The sequence below is a fragment of the Numenius arquata genome, chromosome 2, assembly GCF_964106895.1.
Source record: "Numenius arquata chromosome 2, bNumArq3.hap1.1, whole genome shotgun sequence".
Lineage (NCBI taxonomy): Eukaryota > Metazoa > Chordata > Aves > Charadriiformes > Scolopacidae > Numenius > Numenius arquata.
Window position 1 is genome coordinate 130,973,977 of NC_133577.1, and position 23,934 is coordinate 130,997,910.

The following is a 23,934-nucleotide window of genomic DNA, read 5'->3' on the forward strand; positions in this document are numbered from 1 at the left end:
GGTTAGTGCACGTCGTTGTACCGCAAACAAGCTGGACTGGCTGGGTGGTAAATTGTTCTTAAAGCTATGGATTAAAGTGACTTACAAAAATAAGGGTGGGGAGGTGCAGAACTGTAACTTTTTCCAAGGATTATCCAAGTTTGGAGTTCTGAAAGAGAAACTACTTTCCGCTGTCCATCTGCCCTCAAGGTCTCACTGTCGGACACTTCTCTGAAGAGGGGAAGGAAGAGAAATAGGGTTTTGCCTAGGAAGGTAACTATTGAGCTGAGAGTTAACGAAGTGGGTTTTACGGTTTATTAGACTGGGATTAGAAGTAATTTGTTAGTGGAGAATTTCCTGTTTGACCTAATGACCAAGGCATCCTCTGTTGTTGTCACTTACTTTACATTTCTGCATTATTTATTAGCCTCACTTAACCTGGCTACTGCTGGATGCTTTCCATGAACAATTGTCCGGTCCAACAGGCTAAATCTGGGCTTTGACCCCTCTAGACCAGATCTCCTCTTCCAGATAAGACCATCCCTGTAATTTCCCAGTAGGGGAGGGAAAAGAGAAAAAAAAAAGATTATCTGCAGAGGGCTGTGATGCCTCTGAACTGACTGTGTTTTAGGCTTGTTTTGTTTCTGAGGTCTTTCTGGTTTTCTGATGCAGATGGGAGTGTTACGGCTTGGAAATCTGCCCTCGGGGGAAAGGATTTTCTTCTTTTTTTTTTCTTTTTAATTGGACTACCTTTTTATGTGTTGGACAAAATTGCATGAATTAGGGTTTCTCCCACAAAGCAATCACTTCAAGGTGAAACGAAAATATCAACAGTAATTTGTGTACGCGCTTTTTAAGAGTTTCAACAGAAATCTTCCAAGAAAAAAGGGAAATCCCGAGGCTAATACAGTCAAAGTTCAGACTGCAGCTTTTGTTTAACCTGATTTTTTAACTTGTTCTTTTGAAAGGGTCAGCCTGTCCTAGACGGTTGAGAGTTTGAGGCACACCCCTCAGATACACTCCACTGCTCTTGTTAAAATACATTAACGGTACTGATTGGATTGTCATTTTCAGGCTTTTTTGATACCAACTCTCAAGGTTATTTAACATTTCAAAAGCAGCACAGTCAACTATTCATAATCAGATTTTTGAAACTCATCTGAGTCTCATCGAGCACTTGCGCTGTAGCACCGATTATACCTTGCTCTGTCTAGATTTGATGAGGGTGAACCAAAAGCCTAAAATTTGGCTCCATCAGACATGGGTATATCTATTTAATTGATGAAATAAGGACAAAAGGAAAGAACAAGACAATTTAAGAATGTTACGTACATCAGCCCATATTGTTTACCCCCATCTTACAGATGGGAACTGATTTTTTGGAGTTTTTCTCTAAAATGTCTAACCTCACAGCATAACTGTTATTTCAGCTCCGCTACCTCCCCCAGCAAATATAGCTCAGCTGACAAGCTGCTGTTTTATCACCGTACTTGTAATAACGGAGGAGTTTTGCCAGCATATTGCATTCACACTCCTACTAGACATAATTGTGCTGACAAAACCGTCGTGTCGATGGCGATCCCACGAAAAGCTGCTTTGGAGCAGGGAATTGCACCCCAGTATTCCAGACTTGGCACCTTACCCAATGTATGTTTTTAAAATGAAGATAGGGGGAAGGGATTATTTCATTTGGATGTGTACCTGTCCTTCTAAAAAAAAGGCTGAGCAGTCCTTTAACGATGTTTAAACCTCACATATTGTAGATTATCGTTCCGCATACCAGGAAGATGGTATGCAAAATGGCAGGGGAGATGATACCAGTCCAGACAGACTGCGATGCCCCAGGTATTCCCATTTATTTGGGCTTGGTGACCTCCTCCTTATCACCCAGGGTCCTACTCAAAACCAAACGAGATCTATTAAGCTTCTAATTTGACATACAGCCTAAAACCCTCCAAACATTACCAAAATATGAGTGGGAAGCTACAACCCATGACAGTTACAGCATCAGCACTGCGCCAGCCCTTCTCTTGTGCCAAAACACCCTCCTTTGGGGAGAAAGAAGGTATTTTTTTCCCCAGATCGTGTCTGGAGCCGTACTACAACATGGGCTGTTGATAATCGTCTGGTTAAGACAGAAAGGAGAATAAATTGCAATGCAGGAACAGAAACAAGAAACTGAGGACAGGAATTTCTCAAGCAGATCTTTACGCTTTAAAACGGAGAGTTATTTTTTGCATTTCAGGTAGGTTTATGATCAACTTTTTATTAAGTGATCACATATGAAACGGTTCTGTATTACCCCGCAGTTATGTAAAGGTGGTGAGTGATTCACGGGAGGAAGCAGTGCTGTGTTTTTTGAAGGTGTGTGTGTATCTTGATGTTTGTTAGCAACTAGATAAATACTTTTCAGCACATGACAGGGAATAGACGGATCCCATGGTGTATTTTACCAGAAGCAAAATAAAGCCGGGCTGACTAATGGGCAAGAATCACATCTCATCTGGATGGTCTGTTCTGTTGGTTATGGGATGTTCTTGTAAGGCTTTAGGAAGAGGGATTTCAGAGAGGAAGTGAAGTCTTAGCAAGGACCCCTTTTTATGAACATCCATGCTGCGTCCTTCTCAAACCCTTACTCACCTTTTTGGGACCAGTTCTGTGAATATTACTCAGCCTGGATAAAAGTTCAGCCCAAACAAGCCCTAGAGTTGTACTAGTGCTGGCAGCAGAGAGAGACTGTGACGATAAAGCTGAGTGCGAAGTTCTCTCTAGGGAAGGCAGATAAACGTTGAATTGTTTTGATGTAAAGTATTTCTTGGAAAAAAAAAAAGAGGAGTTGGAGAGAGAATCCTTGTGTCTGCATTTTTGCTGCTCTGGATCATTTGAAACCATCAATGAGTGTCTTTCCACGGTCAGAGTCCCCACATGCAGCTTGGCTTCAGGCTGGGATAACACTGCCTAAAGATCATCACTAAATAATGCAGGAAACTGCAGCGCTAACTCCTTCCTTTAGAATATATATCCACAAGCTTTAAAGAAACAACAAAAACAGTCCTTCCCTTTTCCCTTCCCCCTCCCAAAGATACAACCGCTCGAGAGGACTTTTATGGGAATTTTATTGGCGTGTCTGATTCATGCAAGAACGTGCCCGTGCATAAGTTACAAATTTGTATTTGGAAATAGACTTTGATCAAAAACGAACATCTCTGGCATTGGCTACACCACGCAACTCCGAAAAACAACATTTGGCACGTGAGCAGGTCGGGAGCTGAAGTCAACTGTAGCTTCTCGCTCCATTACTTTGGTGTTAGGGCAGATGTTGCGTTTAATAATATCATGAGATCGGAGGGTCCGTGTTTTCTGGTGGCGCATTCATATTCATAAGATGGAAATTGCTTTTCTGGCCTGAGCGCACAAACGTTCACTTTCGGGGATGGTTGAGGTAACTTGTTTTCTGCAGAATGCCGTACGTTGTATTTCAGTAAAACGTATCTGTACTTTGCGTTGGGTTTTGTTTTTTTTTTAATTCGCAACTGTATAATGGAGTTGAACGGCGGCTAATTATAGTCACCTCCCACCATCCAAAATAAATGCTGGATTCCAGACCAGCTCGTAAACTTTTCAGATGACCCAATAGTCTCTTGATGGGTCATAGCCTACTTTTGCTCATTTTCCAGAATACTGCTCTGAATTTGGCTCTGAATATAAATATCTGGGAGTGGAATGTTAAACACAGCTCACGGACAGTAAACAACTTTGTGTATGGCAGAGGGTGTCTGACTGTCCTGTGTCCCTGAACATGTATGGGAGAAGATCATGGCCTATGGAGATCTTATTTATTCCAGTCCTCCAGTGTTCGGCATGTTACACTATATATAGCACATTAAGAATAGCTGTAAAGTGACTTTTTAGGTGGATTTCTGTTCCTAGTAAATAGGATTTCAAAACGTACACGCACAACAATGAAAATGAATATGCTATGAGTGTAATGGATGCTTTCGTTTTCCCCGAGACTTCAAGCCGCCAAAGGGATTAAAATGTCGCAGGTTCTTTCTTTGAAGAAATTGAATCCAGATGTCAGGCAGATTAGAGGCATCCAGGACCTGTGAAAACCAGGAAAACTGCCCACTGAGGAATACCCCCCTGCCTCCGGGCTCTGTTAATGCACCAGTTCAAGTCTTCTCCTCTCCAGCTGGTGGCAGAACCTAGATCTTTTGTCATTAGCTCTTGTCAGCAGCAAAAAACATCCTTCTTGCAGGGTTAGGTATAAAATAAATCAGCCCTGAACTGTCCTGGCTGATGGCTGGGGCTGCGTAACCCAGCCAGACCTGAACTACGAGCATATGAGGTCTCTGGGGAGACCTTATAACCCCTTCCAGAACCTAAAGAGGGCCTACAGCAGAGATGGGGAGGGACTCTTGATCAGGGAGGGGAGCCGTAGGATGAGGGGGAACGGTTTTAAACTGAAAGAGAGATTTTTTTATTCTAAAAAAATGTAGATTAGATATCAGGAAGAACTTCTTTGCTGTGAGGGTGGTGAGAGCCTGGCCCAGGTTGCCCAGAGAAGCTGTGGCTGCCCCATCCCTGGAGGGGTTCAAGGCCAGGTTGGAGGGGGCTTTGAGCAACCTGGTCTGGTGGGAGGTGTCCCTGCCCAGGGCAGGGGGGTTGGAACTGGATGACCTTCCAACCCAAACCATTCTATGATTCTATGATGTTGAGGGTGCTGTAATGAATCTCTTCCACTGAAGGTAGGCTGAAAATCACAATCCGGGCCGGCTGGGGTTTTACATTAACTATCTGCTCACCATTCTCACCCGTGATGTGCTTGAGTATTGCCAAGAGAAGAGACAGGATCAGGTCGTGAGCAGCGGCCACCCTGGACGCAGGTGCTGGAGGACATATTCAGCTGTTGGGGGAGCATTCCTGCATGCCATGCTTGGCAACCCCTGGCACTAGCCAGATGCCACGTGTCGCTTGAACAACTGAGTATTTTTAACTGTGAAAACTTACATCAGTCTGGAATTGCACACTGGAATTTGGATGCATGTTTTCTTAGGAATTCATCGTTTGTTAATCTAAAATTTATCTGATGATGCTTTGGGGTTGAAATAACAAAACAACGTGTCAATACCCCGGAGAGCATTTTTATTTAGTGGCAGCCCTATCCAGAATAACTTGCAGGAGCAAGGAATGTCGCAGGTATGAGACCGCCCAGGACTTCAGGCAAACAGCTCTGTGTAACAGCAGCCCTCCCTTCTCCGTGGAAATGAAAACCCCAGCTAAAAATAAGAGTAAAACAATGAGGGCTGGCTGACTCCTCTGTCACTTGAACTCTTCCCAGCTCCTTAATTTGATAGCAGGATGGGAGTCACCAAGGTATTTTGCTCCTAGAAGTGAAAATCCCCATTTGAGTATGGGGGAGGAATGTTATGAATACCCACTGGCAGGAGAGCAGGAAGAACTGGTCTGTTATCGACTGGCCGGGCTGCATTCTCCTGGTTTCCGAGCTTCCACGGAGTGGGCTGATCCCTGCCCAGTGGGCTAGAGGGGCAGGAGAAGGCACGAAGGAGTTTGGGGCCAGGGCAAAGGGATAAGGGGGCACTGGGAAGACAGAAGGAGATGTTTTTGGGTAGAAGAATATGCCCGAGTTAGAGGGAAGTTGGGATTATTGGTGGATGAGAAGCTCAACACGAGCTGGCAACGTGCGCTGGTAGCCCAGAAAGCCCCCCACATCCTGGGCTGCATCCCCAGCAGCGTGGCCAGCAGGGCGAGGGGGGGCATTCTGCCCCTCTGCTCCGCTCTGGGGAGACACCCCCACAGTGCTGCCTCCAGCTCTGGGGCCACCAACAGCAGAAGGACATGAACCCTGTTGGAGCGGGGCCAGAGGAGGCCACGGAGATGCTGGGAGGGCTGGAGCCCCTCTGCTGTGAGGACAGGCTGAGAGAGTTGGGGGGGTTCAGCCTGGAGAAGAGAAGGCTCCGGGGAGACCTTGGAGCCCCTTCCAGTCCCTAAAGGGGGGAGCTCCAGGAAAGCTGGGGAGGGACTCTTGGTGAGGGAGGGGAGCCATAGGACGAGGGGGAAGGGTTTTAAACTGAAAGAAGGGAGATTGAGATGAGATCTGGGGAAGAACTTCTTTGCTGTGAGGGTGGTGAGACCCTGGCCCAGGTTGCCCAGAGAAGCTGTGGCTGCCCCATCCCTGGAGGGGTTCAAGGCCAGGCTGGATGGGGCTTGGAGCAACCTGGTCTGGTGGGAGGTGTCCCTGCCCAGGGCAGGGGGTTGGAACTGGATGATCTTTAAGGTCCCTTCCAACCTAAACCATTCTATGATTCTATGATTATGGTGCAGGGTGTAGAGGGTACAGATCCCTAATTGTGGCTTTGTTGCTTCTGTTGCGCAAGGAAAAACTCTCCTTTCTTTTTCCATTTATTTCAGCTTTCATCAGAGGGCTCCCAAGTTCCATCCTATTTCAGGATGGTTTGCCCACTGGAGTGGTGTTTCCACTACAATGAACTTTACTAATTTTAAGGTCATATTCATGTTGCTTCTTGCATGCCGTAAGTAGGTAAATAATGTGCAGGTGTCGTTGCGTGCTCTGAGCTGGTGATTATGTTGCTGCAGAGGGGACGCCGTGGGGCTGAGGAATGGTTATTATACCTGTGCAACACCATCTTCCCCCCTGGCTGCCCTCAGGCTTCTCCAGATTTATTGCCTTTCCTGCGTTGCATGTTCGTTAGCAAGGTCCAGTTCTGGGCTCCCCAGTTCAAGAAGAACGGGGAGCTATGGGGAGAGGATAGAGCAAAGGGCTACAAAGTTGGTCAAGGAACTAGAATGTCTCTCTCATGAGGAAGGGCTGAGGGACTTGGGTCTTTTTAGTCTGGAGAAGACTGAGGGGGGATCTCATTGATGCTTATAAATACTCAAAGGGTGGGTGTCAGGAGGATGGGGTCAGGCTCTTCTCAGTGGTGCCCAGGGACAGGACAAGAGGTAACGGGCACAAACTGGAACATGAGAAGTTCCATCTAAACACGAGGAGGAACTTCTTTCCTTTGAGCGTGGCAGAGCCCTGGAAGAGGCTGCCCAGAGAGGGTGTGGAGTCTCCTTTTCTCTGGAGATATTCCAAACCCACCTGGACGCATTCCTGTCCAACCTGCTCTGGGTGACCCTGCTTTGGCAGAGGGGTTGGACAAGATGATCTCCAGAGGTCCCTTCCAGCCCCTACCATTCCATGTTTCTATGAGTACCCATTGCACAGTGCGTGGCTCCACCACCCAGGGTGGATTTTGTCTCAAAATGGGGCTTGATGATCTACCCAGATATAGAAGACCTACAGAAATCATCCCATCTGCTACAGGAGCAGCTGAGAACCGCTTGTCTTGGGTTTTTTATTACTTTAAGGCCTTACCTACCCCTTCCTTTGAACCAAGGACAGTTGTCCAGGGCACGTAACCCTTTGCACGTGCCATGCCAGGAGGCATACGGTGAACCCTCTTGCATCAGGCCAGAGCTTTAGATCTCCACGACATGACATCAGCAGGCTGCATCAGCTGGGGCTTGCCTCACCGCAAATTAATTAACCTCACAAGATGTCACGCAGAAAAGTCAGGGATCTCCTCACCGGCGAATCACGTGCTTCCCCAGGTCCCTTCCCCGAGGGCTCGGGAAAGGAGAAGGGACTATTTAACACGTCACCGAGAACACTTCGTATGGCAGGGAGCGCTTCAAGACGCAGGACGTCACGTTCTGGCCCCAACAAGAGGCGTTTAAGTGCCACCTTCATACCCGTGACTCAGCTTTACGTCTTCCCTCTCGGCTCCCGGTCATCCATCCCCTATTTTTAGTTGACTCCACTCGGCCTGTCTACGTCTGCGCTCTCGAGGTCGAGAATCTTTAGTCCAATTTTTAGACCTGAACCTTGAGACCAATTTTAACCAACCTTTGACCTTAGATTGTAGGAGAAGCGAGCATGTTTGATGTTCCTCAAAAAAAAAAAAACAACCCGATCAAGCTCAATGGAGGGTTTGCCTGCTCCTCCCCGGAGTCATCGTCCTTTTGGTCTTTAGTTGTCTTAAAAATGGTCGATTTTTAGTAATCCAATAAAGAATTACCCGTATCTGAAGGAGTCATGCTCTGTCCTTTCAAAAAGGGGTATACGGAAAGTCGCTGTATCCCCGATTTCCAAGAATCCTGCAGTGGACGATCCTAAACGTCCTGGTCTGGCATCGCAGGTTTCCTGAGGGCAACTCTCCGGGGAAGAAAAGGAAACAAAACTAAAAAAAAAAAAAAAAAAAAAAGCCAAGGAAGGGGAAAACAGGACTTTCCTCCCGCCCGTTACTTTGAAAAACGCCGTTTCAAACCCTCTCCCCCGTCCTGCAGCGGCCACGGGGGGAGCCGGGGACCCTGCGCTCCTCCCAGCCCCCCCCCCCCCCCAAATTTCTCTCCTCCAAGATAAATGAAATAAAATAAAGAAGGTTGGGTAGCATAGGTAGGCAGCAACGCAGCCGCCCTCCCTCCTATCACCAAATAACCCGGGTTTATTTTTACCAGCACAAGAGACCTTTTATTTGGGAGATTTGTAGCGGTGCCAGGAATAATATGACTTTAAAAAAAAATAAAATAAACAAAAAATACAAACCCTTTTGCATCTAGAGCCAGGCCTGCCGGGACAGGCTCCCCTCTTAGAAGAGGGGGAGAGGCTCAGCCCAGCCCCTGGCTAACAGAGTCGTGCCAACTCAACCTTTAAAGCCGAGAGCAGACTTAAAAGCACAGGTCTAGACAAGAATTTTATTTTTATTTTTTTTTGAGCAAGGAGAGCTGAGGCTGGGTAAAAAAAAACCAAAAAAAAACAAGTTGCAGCAGCAAATGATTTATATTCCAGCGGCGGCAACGAGAGGCGCCGTCAGGAGGTGTGCGTCCCACCGCCACACTTGTGAGATGGCCGTGGGCAGCAGCGGGCACCAGCAGAGAAAAAGAGGGGGGAAAAAAAACCCCAAAAAATCAAAATATACATATTTTGGGTTGTCTCTTTTTAGAGCAAATAGCGAAAGCCCTGCGCTTTTCAAAGCCCTTTCCACCGTGGGGTGCGGTGGAACAGCCCCCTCGACCCTCAGTGGGTGCCCGCATTGCACTGCCTTAAAGCAGAGCCTCTCGGACGTCCCATTTTTGGGGAAGTTTAGGAGGAAATCAGGGCCGGGAAAGTGACCAAGGAGCATCCTGGCTTTGGGGCGGGGTTGGGGCGTGGCTAGTGGCGCCAATGGGCGTGGCTTTGGTCTGAAGGGGGCGTGGCCTCCGTCGTAGCCCCGCCCCCGAGGGTGAGGTGGCGGCTCGGCGCGGTGCCGGGCGCAGAGCAGGGATGAGCGCGGGTTGAGGCGGCGGCGGCCGCGGAGGGGCGGCCATGGTGGCTCACGACGAGCTCGGTGGGCTGCTGCCCATCAAAAGGACTATCCGGGTGATCGACGCGCAGAACCAGTCCTTCAGGGAGCAGGAGGTGAGGAGGAGCGGGGTTGGAGAGAGGGGGAAAAAAAAAAAAAAGGGGGGGTGTGTTCTTTTGTTTTTTATGAGGGAAAAGTGGCGGGTTTGGCTCTCCGCACCTGAGGGGGGGGGGCGGTGAGGAGCCGGGTCCGCTGTTCGCTGGGAGCCGGCCGCGGTGTGAGGGGCAGGCAGCGATTTAAAAACAAAATTCAATAGGATAAAAGTCTTTAAAAAGAAGCCACGACTTCATAGACCCTGGAGGGGGGTCGTCCTGGAGGAGGGGGACCGGGAAGCCGAAGCCGAGCTCGGCGCCTCATCTGACACCCCCCCCCCCCTCACGGTGGGATTTGCGTTAAAAAAAAAAAACCCTCCTGTTGCTCTGTGAACTCTTTCCACTGACAGGATTTTTCCTAATTAGGGCGTTTGTTTGCTGCATAAACCCAAAAATTTAAAAAAAAAAATAAATAAATAAATCATGAGGGTCGGTTGGGGTTTTGAGGGGTGGTGGTTTTTTGATGTATTGTTATTTTTATCGCCTGTTGTTATGTAGATGAGAGTAATTGCATTCCTAGTAGATGCTCGCATGCCTCCTGCTGCGACAGAAGGCAAAAGTTCAGCAGCCAGGTAGGGACCGACTGCCCTGGGCAGGGTTTTATTTCTGAGATTAGCCGTGAGATGAGGTAAAAAAGAAAACAAAACAAAAAAAAAAAAAAAAAAAAAAAAAGGCGGCTCCAGACAGCTCTGGGGTTTGAGGGCTCCAGTCTGAGTCGCCAGCCTCTTAAAATCCTGGCTTCAAAATAGCCAAACTTGGGCAATCTCATTGTGCAAAAGGGAAACCAGATGTTGGGAGAGAGAAATAACGTGAACCAGATCTCTTAAAGGAGAATAAATCGCCTCTAATTCTTTAAAGCGTGTGTTTTTCGGTAGGGTGTAACCAGCACGTTGGGTATCTTGAAGTCAAGCGTTGGGTCTGGGCTTGAGTAATGACTCCTAAAAACCAACACTCCTCTGGGTGCCAGGTACTGAGTTGCTATCGAGAGCCACCGGAGTTATCAGGCGAGCGTGAGGCCAGATTTCTCCCTTGGGTGCGAACAGCCTGTTGAATTTGAGAAAGGGGAAGGTGGTAATCTCTGTCCTGACGTGTCAAACCAGAGGCTGGTTGTTGAGTGTGAGTGCAGACAGCCGTTTTCCGAACGGAGCTTGAGATTCAGCGAGCTCCTTGCACGTGAATCTTAAGAAAAAGAGTCAGGTGGCGATGATTTCTGGTAGGAATTATTCAAACTGGTGACTAAAATCTTTCGTGTTTGGCTTAATAGGAAAAGTTTTGCTGTGCGTGGTTTTTAGATTTGTCACCGTGTTTGTCCGCGTTGGTCTGGGACTGGCATGTAAGACATTGCACTCTAGTAAATGATCCTTGTAAAAAAAACCCACTAATTATTAGCTAGCACAGGGGGAAAGGTTATAGGCATGCGTGCTGCTGGAGGAAAGTGTTCGTTTTGCTCTTTGGAGCAGCAAGGTGCAGTCTTTTCACCATGCGAAGAGTTAACCTGCACTTTAGAAGCATTTGAAGAAATTCCACTAGCGTGAAGTCTTGCCTGCCAGCTGAGGCACCGATTTAGCTTTTGTGTGTACGTTTATGATATATTTATATTCACTTTTAATAGAGTCCCCTGGAAAAAAAAAAAAAAAAAACAAACCCTGAATGGAAGCAGAAGTGCTGTTGAGCTCGCTGAGGTTTTAATTATCTGTCGATGCCGTAATGCTTAACGCCACTAGCTTGTTACAGAAACTTTACAGACATCATTCTAATCTGGGCTTCTGTAAGTAATACAGCGTGGAGACAGGCTAATCATTGTTTGCAAGGACAGAACTAAAAAAAAAAAAAAAAACCCAGAAATCATACTGAGCCAAAGTTATCCGTAGCATGAACTGCGCTGAATTCTCAGCTTACACCACGGCTGGGTTTGACTGTAAGTGGAGTACATGACCCCAAGCTGAAATGTAGATCTTAGAGAAGGTGAAGTTTCTGAGGAGAGGGATTTTTCTTTTTTCCCCCCTCTTCCCTGCCTTGGATCAAACGATATAGTTGGAAGGAGAAGAAGAAACAGATGCGGTTTTTTGGCAGTGGAGCCACTCATGTCTGAGAGCACTCACAGGACAGAAAGTGGGATTTGTTTCTCTTTAAGAGAGGGGAAATGGCCTTTAGCTAAGCTGAATTTATAGCACACAGAAGTTTTTTTTTTCTGTTGGCCAGACACCCCAGGGGAGCACTCCGCATGTACGGAAAACACTCCGGTCACGCCGATCCGTGCGAAATTCCTCCCTCCTCAGAGCAGAGGAGGCTTCCCCGGGAGCCGTGCTCCCTCCTCTTCTAGAGAGCAGAGCTTTTTACCTTCCAGCCTGTCTTTGCACATCTCGGTACATACCAACTGTTCTGAAAAGCGGTGATTTATAATCCCAGGGAGCCCCTTTCTACCGCCTGTCCCCAACAGAGAGGCAGGAATGTCCTTCTGCCAGACCTTGTGCATATGCATGTGTCGCTTCAGCCCGGCACAGATGTTCTGGGAAGGCATCCACACATGTTCGCCGGCGCAGATAGTGTGGCCTTGTGTCTCATATCTGGAAGGGCTGCGGAGCTGATCCTTGAACAGCGAGCTGTGAAAGACTGTGCAAGCGTCCTAAAGCACTGAGGCTCCTTGCTATTAATTTTCACTGTCACGTTTTTCTTTTCCATGCTATTTATATTGCTGGCCTTGACGGAGCTGTGTGTGGCTTATGTCTGTATATTTTCTGCTTACATACCTGCAGTTTCTTAAACTTCTCTTGGCTTGCGTCCCTTTATTCTAGTACACCGATAGGTGGTTTTCTAGAAGTAAATTACCTATCCTTTTCCTCCAATCAGAAACATCTGTAATTAATTAAAGGTTCCTTGTCATCTTTTGAGCCTGGCCTAACTTTCCAGCCTTCTGCAGAATCCTTTTCCTGACTGAGTCCGTCCTGAGCGCAGTGGCTCGTGGTTGGCAAAGGAAAGGAGTGACTGTGGTGTTCCCAGCGTTGTACCTAAATCCAGCTGAGGGTCGGGGTCCCAGGGTCGAGGACACTCTCTTACAGCTTTTCCCTATTTCTATAGGACCCTCATAGTTCTGAGATTACCCAAACGTTTCAAGCACAGCTTTGAACATGCTTTGTGCTGTGCCAAGAGGTCTTTCTGCTCTGCATCAGTCATAAATTATTTCTTTTCATGTTTTTTACCCCCCACCCCTCCACCCCACAACTTTGAAGGCTTAATTCAGTGTGAGCTAACCTCCCCTGTTGCTTAACACCGCGTGTAGGCAGACAGACGGGCCACTCCTCGGGTCATGTTGCTGAAATCAGATCTTACATACGTAGCTTTTATGCTTCCTCAGTCTCATGACTGGAATCCAGCTCTGTGTGTTCCTATTCCCTTTTTTTGTTTTGTTTTCAGCATTTGTCACTTCTGTCGCTACACAGAAGCGAAGGGTTTGGGCCACTTTATCTTGCAATCTCAGGCTGGAAATAGAGACAGAGGAGAGCTTGGCCAAAGTAGTCTTCACCTTTTGAAACATAAGAGGAGGGACTCAACCGTAATTAACAAAAAACGCCTAATAAAGCTTTGTTAAAGTTTCTACTGAGCTGAACTCAAAAAAGGGTCTGCTTCCATCAGCTCATCTGAACTTCACGCTAAGAAACTTCCTTGTGATGATGAGTCACATCCAACCCTTTGCCAGATGTTTAAGAGCACCAGGGCACCTTATCTAGCCTTTCTCCTAGCCTTAAGCTCCAAGACCGTCTCTTCTTGGCGTCCCATTGTGCTCACTTTTCCTGTAAGGTCCGTACAACATAATATTTTTTTTTTTTTAAGTAAAATATGTGGGATTGCCAGCGTGATTTTAAAAACCGATCTGAGCTTAAGCAGCAGGAGGTTTCCATGGGGCGTTTCCTCTTTCTTGGCAGCGTTTCGGTCAGGACAGAATTGAAAATGCTCTGAGCTCCCGGCAGGGATTAGTGGTGTAGAAAAGCAGAAGCTCTATCTTTCAAATCTAAACAACGTTTAAGAAAAATTATGATGACTTGCAGGGGGTGGGGGGGAGCAGAAGGGAGAGGAAGCTTTGTAAATTGAAAGTTTTAAACTTTATCTCCTTCATGTGTGCGTGTCCCTCGCAGGAATGTTCAGCATGTGGTCGTTTGCTATTTGTTAGAATAGCTGCTGAGGCTGTCCTGGGCTCTGACTGCTACTTTTCTCTCCAAAAGAAAATTAAAATGGAAAAACACATTCTTTCTACAAAGGAAAACATGATAAAACAGAGATTCAGATCACAGCTCCATCTTTAGATGACAGTCGCTTGCCTCGCAGAGGAGAACGCTTCAGTCTATTTATGTTCAAACCATAACAGTCCCTCTTGGAGGCCTATTTTGAATTCTGACTGATGTGTATGTTATCTTGCCTCTTTTACACTGGGCAAACTCTCTGCAGTTTAATTGCAGCCTTAAAGTTCAGACAAATATTTACAGCCCCTGCTTTCCTTTTAAGATGAATGGCTACTTCAAAACACTCTCTTTGCTGTGTTTCTCACTCCTTAAGTGGGTTGGTGCTTTTTAAACCTGCCTGGGCGGCTTGAGAAACGGAGTGGGAGTCGCAGCCAGTACAATTTGTTCTCTGCTTTATTTACAGGAGCCAAGCAATAAACGGGTTCGGCCTTTAGCACGGGTCACATCCCTGGCGAACTTGATCTCTCCTGTAAGAAATGGTGCAGTTCGGCGCTTTGGGCAGACAATACAGGTAAAAAGCAGAGCCTTCCAGTCCTAAAAGTCCAGAGACACGGGGAAGGTACTGGCTGTGTTGGGGTAAAACAGGCGCTGCGATTTCAAGGCATCTCTTGAAAAATCTCCTATGTGATTCGTGCAAGGATAAAAAGCTTGTTTGGGACTTGGGGATGAAGAAGAGTTCAGAGGTAGCTTGCTAGATAACCAGGTGACTGAGGGTTTAAGCAGTTAAAAAAAAAATAATAATAAAAAAAAAACCTGATTCATAGGGAGAATTAGTTGATAAACTGTTCCAGTACTTGAGATAATGTGTATCGGAGCATGTGCTTAAATGTGAACTGACTGTTCAGCGATCTTTCAATAGTATTAGAGAGGTGTTGTCTAAGGAACACTATACCCCATGCATGCAGATAAGAGTGCTTCTGCCTCTGGGTTTTAATAACATTGCAAATCACAAGAGCAAAGTTCAAGTGGCTCCTGATTAGCCCCGTTACAGGTAGAATTATGATCCTAGTTTATTTACTTCCTCATACCTTGGAAATAAACCCAAGTTTTACCTTCCCATCCTCCTCCCAAGCGCTGCTGCTGGATCCGTGCAGGGAGAGGCGCATGGAAAAGCTTGCCAGTCTCTGGGCTTTCTCGGCAGCTTGATTAAAGTGTTCCTTTATCTGAGGAAAAGTGTCTGGGTGTGTTTTCCTGCCCTATGCAACAGAGGAGGATGAAGGATTGGGAGGGGTATGGATAATACTGTAATACTTCTCTGCTTCAGAAATGTTGGCTCTACATATTTTTGTTTAATTTTATTTTTGTTTTTAAATCCCTACAGTCATTTGCCCTTCGCAGTGACAGCAAGTCTCCAGGCTGTGGCCAGAAGTCATGTAGCAGATCTGCTGCTCCTACTCCTCCTAAAAGAAGAAACAGCGTACTTTGGTCTGAGATGTTAGATGTCAACATGAAAGAGTCCCTCAGCACCAAAGAAATTAAACGCCAGGAGGTAAGCTGCCCGTTAAACAGCAGGGCTGAAAAACGCAGCCCAGGCCTTCGCTTGGGCTGTTTTCTTGGCGGGGAAAGGGGTAACGAGTATCTGTATCTCTCTGTGCACCTTTATTTCAAAACCGCTAGATTTATTTCTGCATTAGGCATGGGAAAAGGTAGGCTTCTCTCTCTTGAGTCACTAGGGAGTTCGTCTCCCCAGTTTGACCCTTCGGAGATGCCAAACTCTTTCCCTGGGGGTGCTCAGCATTTCTGAAATCCGAGACCCGGCTGTGCTGGTTGCTTTGCAGCAGACCCAAAGTCGGGTTCCTTGTAAAGCCAGCTGTCTTTCTCTTAAAGCTCTGAACAATTGGTTGAAAGCCAAATGGCAAGGCCTTGGCTTGCCTTTTTCCTGTAGTTCTTAGACAAATCTTTTACTGACAACACAGAAGCTGACTAAAGACGCCTGGGATTTGACCTCTGTGGTTTTCTGGGTTTTGTTTTTTTCGTACTTGCCTGTGTAAAAGCAGTGATTTAAAAGGCGCTAATATTTAATTTGGCTTGTGCACGAGCGTCAGAGCTTTTCACACAGTTGTAAGTCATGTTGCTTTCTTGGAGCTGGGAAAGCCGGCAGATTTACTTGAGGTTGTCATGCCCAGGTGGCATACAGTGATTCAGACAGCAAAGCCATTCAAGCTGCGGAGACAGGATGTACATTATGTGAGCTGAAAGGCTCTTTCAGGCGAAGACTGGGGTTAAAAATGACTTTCGATGCTTTATCCCCTTCCTCACAGGCAATATATGAGATGTCCAGGGGAGAGCAGGACCTAATCGAAGACCTGAAGCTGGCCAGAAAGGTGAGTGGATTTTTTTTTCCTGCAATCATTAATCATTTTACAGCTAATAGTGACGCTTATTTGCACCTGCAATCAACACACATCAGCTTTTTGAGGCCCAGAATCCACAGCTGGCCTGGAAAGCTGAGGTCAGCAGCCCATTAGGACTGGTTTCGTTGTAACAAATCCAGCCAAAAAAGGTTTGTGCTTTACAGTCCTACAGAGCTAGTTGGGGAATCCATCTCCCAGAGGGAGACGGGGATCAGGAAGGAAAATCCCTTCCATTTGAAGGGATTGATACCTTTATACCAAAGAGAATCTTTTAGCATTCGAAGTCGGTGTTACTATTTGTGTTGGCTTCACTTCATATCTGTCCTGCACATGATACGTCCCCTCATATTCAAATTGTCAGCCTTGAATATATTTTAATACTGACGTTCTTTGGCAGGCTTATCATGATCCCATGCTGAAGCTCTCTATCATGTCTGAGGAGGAACTCACCCACATATTTGGGGACTTGGATTCTTACATTCCTCTGCATGAAGGTAAGAGCAACTGGAGCGTTTTCACATAATGTGCTGACGAGAGGAACTCTCTCGTTCTAACAGTTTACTGGGGCATTGTTGCAATTTCTATTTTTGTGTTTCGATTCCAGACTTGTTGGCAAGTTTAGGAGAAGCAACAAAACCAGATGGAACAGTGGAGCAGATTGGGCCCATTCTTGTCAAGTGGGTGAGTACAGAACTTAGCGATAGCGGACTAACAATGCACTTAAAGACCGTTTAAAGCTAGAAGCCGAAAAGCTGTGGGCTTTTGTGGCCTTGAGCGAAAGATTGAAACGGAAATCCTGGCTAGGCTGAAAACAATGGGACTCTGTCAGCCGTAATGGGCCACGATTTCACCCTGGAGACTTACACTAGTGTGACTGCAATTATTTGCTGATTTATGTTTGAAATGTCTATATCTTCTGGACTCTTTGTCACTGATGTGATTTCAATAGCGTTATCGCTGTTAATCCCAAACATCTGAACTTCAAAGGCGTTGCATGCAGGATGCCCTTGTTCTCCTCACAAAAGACTGGCTACATATACAAGACAGTCTGTTAGTTCTCTTTTATTGGGCAAAATATGGCACTGAGAGAAGTAGAACCCCCCCCCCCCCCCCGAGTTTGACACATTAATGCAATTTGCTTTTCCTACAGGGAATTTGACTCCTGAATATTGTTCTGTTCCTCTTGCAGTTACCAAGACTCCATGCCTACAAAGGTTACTGTAGCAATCAGCTGGCAGCCAAAGCCCTTCTGGATCAGAAGAAGCAGGACCGGAGAGTGCAGGACTTCCTTCAGCGCTGCCTTGAGTCTCCTTTCAGCCGCAAGCTTGACCTTTGGAGCTTCTTGGACATTCCTCGAAGCCGGCTGGTCAAATACCCGCTGCTCCTAAAAGAGATCCTGAGGCACACTCCCAAAGACCATCCTGATATCCAGATCCTGGAAGAAGCCGTAAGTAATCGTGATTTTGTGATCGTTTTTCTGACATAAGCATAGGATGAGGGGTAACAGTTTTAAACCGAACGAGCGGAGGTTGAAGTTAGATATTAGGAAGAACTTCTTTGCTGTGAGGGTGGTGAGACACTGGCCTGGGTTGCCCAGAGAAGCTGTGGCTGCCCCACCCCTGGAGGTGTTCAAGGCCAGGCTGAGCAGGACTTGGAGCAACTTGGCCTGGTGGGAGGTGTCCCTGCCCAGGGCAGGGGGGTTGGAACTGGATGATCTTTAAGGTTCTTTCTAACCCAAACCATTCTATGGTTCTATGTGATTCTGGAGCTCCAGAAAGCTTTCTTAAACCCTCAGCAATTTCATGGGGTGGTTTTCTCAGTGGACAAAAATCTGTAACCCCTTGTGAAAGCAAGTGAGGGATCAGTCCACATGGATTCCATCATCTGGAGTTCTTAAGTAGCACTTAAAGGGAAGATATACAAGCAGAGGTCACTATTTAATCATTTGTCAATGTTTTGGTTTATAGATATCTATAATCCAAGGAGTCCTCTCTGACATCAACCTGAAGAAGGGGGAGTCAGAGTGCCAGTACTACATTGACAAGCTGGAGTACCTGGATGAGAAGCAGAAGGACCCGAGGATTGAAGGCAGCAAAGCTTTACTGTGCCACGGGGAGCTGAAGAATAAAAATGGACATGTAAGTCCCTCCTGTTCATGGCAATTAACTCTCAGCTTTCCCTGAGAGGTAGTTAAAACCGTTTGTTTGTCGTAGCAGGGCCAGGAACCCTTCCATCCTTAGGGTTACTTGAGACAATTAGCTAAATTTAAAAAGCGGAAAAGAAAGCACCTGATGGCACTCTGCATTTTCAGGGTGTAAGGGAAAGTTTCCTGCTGACAGCTTTACAATTGGCCTTCAGAAGCTGGAAAATAATTAGCGCAGAATTACCATAGAAAGTGTGCTCTGTGCCCGAGCACTCCATCAAAAGGGATTTCCTGCCGGCTGTTTACTTTCAGGTGCCTTGGTTCCCCATTCTGAGCCCTGGCCCGCAGCTCTTTCAAACAAAAGTGTTCCTGCAAAAGCCTGTTTGGCTTTGAGCTGAGCTGCCAGAAGTTTATCTCCCGCTGCAGCGATGCTGAAAGACCCTGCTGTACCCAAGGTTTTGCTGCCCTTTTTTTGGGCTTGCAGGAGTAATTCCATTTTAAACATCAAATCTTTTTCCATTTCCTTTATTTTTTCTGATTGGTTGAGGGCATTTTTTGTTTAGTTCGGCCATTACACTTCTGTATACACAAAGCATTTTGTATTGTCAGAAAGGGTGTTGCTTCTAATTGTCCTATTCTTGCCACCTGTAAGTCATAATTCACTTTTTAAGGCTCATTAAAGCAATAAAACCCGTTGATGTAATTGTGGCCTGTGCCACCGCTGCCAGGGCCCGACGTTGCTGTAACAGGAAACCCTCAGAAAGTTAGTGAGCGAAACTTCAGATAACGTGGCCTTGAAAATCCTGGGGAATATGTAACCACTTTGAATACGCAGCGAGTATTTGTTCATATTCAAATGTGTTTTTTCCCTTTTAGAAACTCTATGTCTTCCTCTTCCAAGACATCCTGGTTTTGACCCGGCCGGTCACTCGCAATGAGCGTCAGGCCTACCAAGTGTACAGACAGCCCATCCCCGTCCAGGAGCTGCTCCTCGAAGACCTGCAGGACGGCGACGTGAAAATGGGAGGCTCCTTCCGAGGAGCTTTTGGCAATTCTGACAAAGGTAGAGACCAAACCAGCCCATCTGTGCGGCAATCTGTTGGGGAGGAGAGATTCATAGAATGGTTTGGGTTGGAAAGTACCTTAAAGGTCATCGAGGACACCTCCCACTAGACCTGGTCGCTCAAAGCCCTGTCCAGCCTGGCCTTGAACACCTCCAGGGACTGGGCAGCCACAGCTTCTCTGGGTGATTACACCCGGATTACACCTGGGCATAGATCCCCATGGACTGAGGTTCCGTAAGGAGAGCAGACACGTGATGTGTGTTAACTTCCACCTTTAGACTGTCACTGCTGGGCTTTGCAGTTTTGTATTTGGTGATCGTAAACTTAGAGAATCATAGAATAGAATCATAGAATTGTCTGGGTTGGGGAAGGAAGAATTGTCTGGAAGGGACCTTTCAGATCTAGTCCAACCATCAACCTAACACAGACAAAAACCACCACTAACCCATGTCCCTCAGCACCACGTCTGCCCGGCTTTGAAATCCCTCCACGGATGGTGACTCCACCACTGCCCTGGGCAGCCTCTTCCAAGGCTTAATAACTCTTTCGGTGTAAAAATTTTTCCTGATATCCATCCTAAACCTCCCCTGGTGCAACTTGAGGCCGTTTCCTCTTGTCCCATTGCCTGTGACTTGGGAGAAGAGACCAACCCCCCACCTCTCCCTCTTCTGATAGATGAACTTTGCAGCTGATGCTGATGAGAAAAAAAAAAAAAATCGATTTGCACCTGTCTGTGCTGAGTTGTGGGGTTTGGGATGGGGTTTTTTTGGTGGGGTTTTGAGAGCTTTTTCGGGCCAGGTCGCTTGTTTGGCAATAGAATCTCTAAATGTTGAGCTAGGAACTGATTTGCTTTTTTTCCTATGTTTATCTCCAGCTAAAAATATCTTCCGAGTTCGTTTCCAAGACCCTTCCCCGGGCCAATCCCACACGCTTCAGGCCAACGACATCTTCCACAAGCAGCAATGGGTTAATTGCATCCGAATGGCCATCGCTCCCTTCCAGCGAACTGCTGCTGCTGCCGCTGCTGCCACAGAGCTGAAGGAGCTGCCGGAGCTGAGCGAGGAGGCGGAGGAGAACAACCCCTCCGTGCCCAACGTCCAAGCCCAAAAGCGGCAATCGGCCGCGTCCGGCGTCACCGAGATGGAGTTAGACGAGAGCATGTCCGAGTGCGGCTCCACCTTGGACTTGGAGGAAGCCAAAGGGGCGAAAACGCACCGAACGTCGTCCGGGCACAGAAAATCCAGGGAGAAGCAGTTAAGTGGCAAGCGGAAAGAAACGCTGGTGTAAAAAAAAAAAAACAAAAAAAGGGAGCCCAGACTGTTTATTTATAAATAACGTGTACATTTTTTCTTCTTATGTGAGCATGATTGGGTTCACTCTACTGAACAGAATATTTTTTTTGTTTTTTTGTTGTTTTTTTTTACGTTGTAATGGCAGCTACTGGTATACAGTTAACACTGTTGAACTGGAGTCTGTTTTTACAAACATGGTCGCTTTCAACCTGTTTTTAACGCTGTCGGTGAGTGATTCAGAAGCCCTCGTGCTTTTGAGCGCTGGGGACAGGTTTGAGGAGCACACTTTGGTTTCTGAAAGGTTTCCACGCGTGGTTTTTGAGGTTGGAAACCACTAAAGCTAAAGCGGATGTTTGGCCCCTCACCGTGAGCCTGGTGGCACCTCCCTTGGCAAAGAGTTTGGATCAACATGGTGAGACTCGAAACCTGAATTCACCTTTTCTTCTTCACTTGTACAGCACAGTGTGTTGTTACCAGAATCCAAACTTTTCATGGTAAAAAAAAAAAGAGGAAAAAAAAAAAAAGAGGAGAAAAAGAGGAAAAAACAGACCCCAGGTTCAACAGGTTCTCAATTTACCTACTGGAATCTTTCATCTTAGTGTCTTCTTTGTACATTCCTCATTTTCACTCTTGTAACCTGCCAGGTATTTAATGTTGGTTTTTTTTTTCATTAGTTGTTTCAACTTTGGGGGTTTTGTTTTGGTTGGTTGTTGGTTTTTTTTTTTTTGGTTTTCTGTGTTTTCTTTTTTTTTTTTTTTTTTACTTTTGTATTTCATTGTTGTCGTCATTCAGACTTGGCATTTCCTTTCAAGTACTTGATCCTTCGGAGGGGTGTGCGTGTACGGGCTGTTTTTTCTCACGTGTCACTCCACGGTTGTGCGGAGCGCGCGACCCAGGGAGGGGGACGCTCGACGGGAGCCGCGTGGAAACGCTCCGCACTACTGTCAGAGAACCGCGTTTTTGGGGGGACAGTTAGGCAAGTTTTGGTTTAGGAAAGTTTTTTAGGCACGTGATAAAGGGTTCGGGGAGGGCAGAGGAGCAGCAGGTAGAGGGGAGTAGCAGGGAGTGAAGGTAGATTAATTTTTATTTCTTGTTCGTGTTGCCTTTTGGAAATGAAACGCTTTCCACGGGGAGGCAGGACTGGGGGCAACCAGGGGGTTATTGCATGTGGTAGAAAGGTAGAGAGGAGAAAGCGTTTGAAGCTGAGGAGGCGGAGGGAGGGAGGAGACAGAGGTTGTATATACTCGTAGCGGCGACGCTGCCGTGTTCTAGAGGTCCAAAGAGGTGTGTGAGAGATGCCAGCTCGGTCACTGCGCCACAGAGCGGTGACAGCTTTGAGCAGGTTGTTCCTGTGGTGGGACTGGTGGCGATGGGACGAGGACAGCTGTCCCACCGCATCCCATCCTGGAACCGTTCCCTGCTCCAGGAGCCGTAACTCGCGTGTGAAGGGGTTATTGCCTGTCACGTTGTGTGGCCAGTAACGGTGGAAACAGGGGAAAAAAAGAGGGTGTACATAGACTCAAACGTGTGGTTCTCTGTAAATGTCTTGTACAGTTCCGAGTGCCAAATAAAACGAAATTCCTGACATCCTCGTCCGTGTCGCTGCCTGGGAGGGACACGCTGGTGCCACAGGTGCTGCCTGAGGTGAGCCTGTACCTGCCCTTCTCCGAGCCCACGCGGCTTGGGAGGGAGGACGGAGGAAGCTGTGGCTTTATTCAAAACCCTGTTTTTGTGTCCCGGTTCCTCCTTGCGCCGCTGCAGCCGGGCAGGACACAAGCCAGGGGTTTATAGCCCTGTGGCACCCGCCAGCGGCCACCACCCTCCATCTGCGACGGGGCGGTCGCTGTAAAATGGGGTGCAGCCGCGTGAGTCACCCCGACGCTTGCATCACTCTCCTCCCGTTCCGGGAGAAAAGGGAGGGCTCCTTGTCCTCCCTGAAACCTCCTTCCTACAGAGGAGAAACCACCCCGTGGAACCAAAATACTCCTCATTTAGCAAATATTTAGAAATCATCTCCTTGATGAAGCTTCAGAAGGAACCTTGAGTGAAAGGAGGACCCTCTGCAGGGGTGGCTTCCCCCAGGCACTGAGGAGTTACCATCAGCGTGATGAAAGCGCCGGGTCTCTGCGGCCCTCCCCGAGAAACTGCAGCCTGACCATGTAGGGGGGTGTCTGGGCACGGCGTCCCCAGCTCTGAGCCAGCTCCCTCAGGTTGGGCCCGCTCCCCGCTTTGCAGGGATGGGCTTTACAGCTGATTTTTGAGCTGGGAAGCTGAGTTTTGATCCAGAGGAGGCTCATTCCTTGCCAAGCAGGGAAAAACTTTGGGGGGGGGGGGGTGGGGGGGTGGGAAGCTCTTTTTGACATGAGGAGAAAAAAAAGGCATTAATGAGCTGTGGGGGCAGAGAGTGAGGAGATCCTGCTGAGAGCCTGATTCTCCTCCCACGCGTCAGGCCGGAGCTGAATCTTGAGATGAGTCTCCTCATCCCGTAGCCAACAGTCGGCAAGTTAGCCAAGAACTTAATTTCCCTTTAAAAGTAAATCCCCCCGCCTCCCCGACTCCCGCCTCCCCGACTCCCGGTGGCTCCCATCCCCGTGCCGTCCCTTGGGGAGGAATGTGCAGACTAAACAAGCCGGGCTTTCCTGGTTTCCTCCCGTGCTGAGCTCCGGCGGGTCCTGGCCATCCTTCTCCTCGCCCACCCTGAGCCAAGACCCCCCCCGAGAACCACCCCACACAGTGGGGTGAAACACCCAAGGGGGGGGACATGGGCCAGCGTGTGTCCCTGAGCCCCTACATCCTTGGTGATCCTGAATGTAGTGATGTCCCCGTCATGGCCAGTGAAAGGAAAGGTTTCCGTGCCCAGGAACTAGAGAAGTCTGACTTTGGGAGGTGCCCTGCAGCCACCCCCCCTCACTTTTTTAAGCCTCCATTAAAGTCATGCCTAAAATTAAACATAAGTCCCCAAATTTTACACCCAATCCCTCACCGTCCCCCGGAGACGCCCCCCGCAGCCACTATGGGGTTGTGCCCAAGCTCAGCCTCTCCAAAATCCCGTTTTCCTCATTAAACCCCGACGTAATTTAATGACGGATTTGCGGAGGTTCCTCCCCGTCCCCAGGGACGCCCGTGGGACCGGGTGGCCTCGGTGCGTCTGGGCTCACGCTGGGGCACGGGCCCCCACGGAGGTTTCCCCGCCGAAGCGGTTTCCCTTTCCGCCTCCGACTTTATTTTTCCATGGATTTCGTCACACACACACATGCACCCCGCCGCCTCGTCTGCAAACCCAGACGTCGCCGCACACATCTGTGCACATCTGGTCTCGCGTGAGGAGCCGCGCAGGAGCGGCG

General features: G+C 47.7%; 1 protein-coding gene across 2 annotated transcripts; it reads left to right on the top strand.

Moving 5' to 3' along the window:
• Window positions 1-9,319: 9,319 nt before the first annotated feature.
• Window positions 9,320-22,174, top strand: NET1 (neuroepithelial cell transforming 1). 2 transcript variants are annotated; one of them, XM_074144501.1, is made up of 10 exons: window positions 9,320-9,463; window positions 14,141-14,248; window positions 15,059-15,226; window positions 15,999-16,061; window positions 16,489-16,585; window positions 16,696-16,772; window positions 17,281-17,538; window positions 18,059-18,229; window positions 19,111-19,297; window positions 20,173-22,174. In XM_074144501.1, the coding sequence occupies exons 1-10, from the start codon at window positions 9,371-9,373 to the stop codon at window positions 20,583-20,585; spliced, it is 1,635 nt and encodes a 544-aa protein (XP_074000602.1). In that variant the 5' UTR covers window positions 9,320-9,370; the 3' UTR covers window positions 20,586-22,174. The 2 variants fall into 2 exon arrangements, with proteins under 2 accessions (XP_074000602.1, XP_074000604.1); XM_074144503.1 differs by lacking the exon at window positions 14,141-14,248.
• The last annotated feature ends 1,760 nt before the right edge of the window (window positions 22,175-23,934 follow it).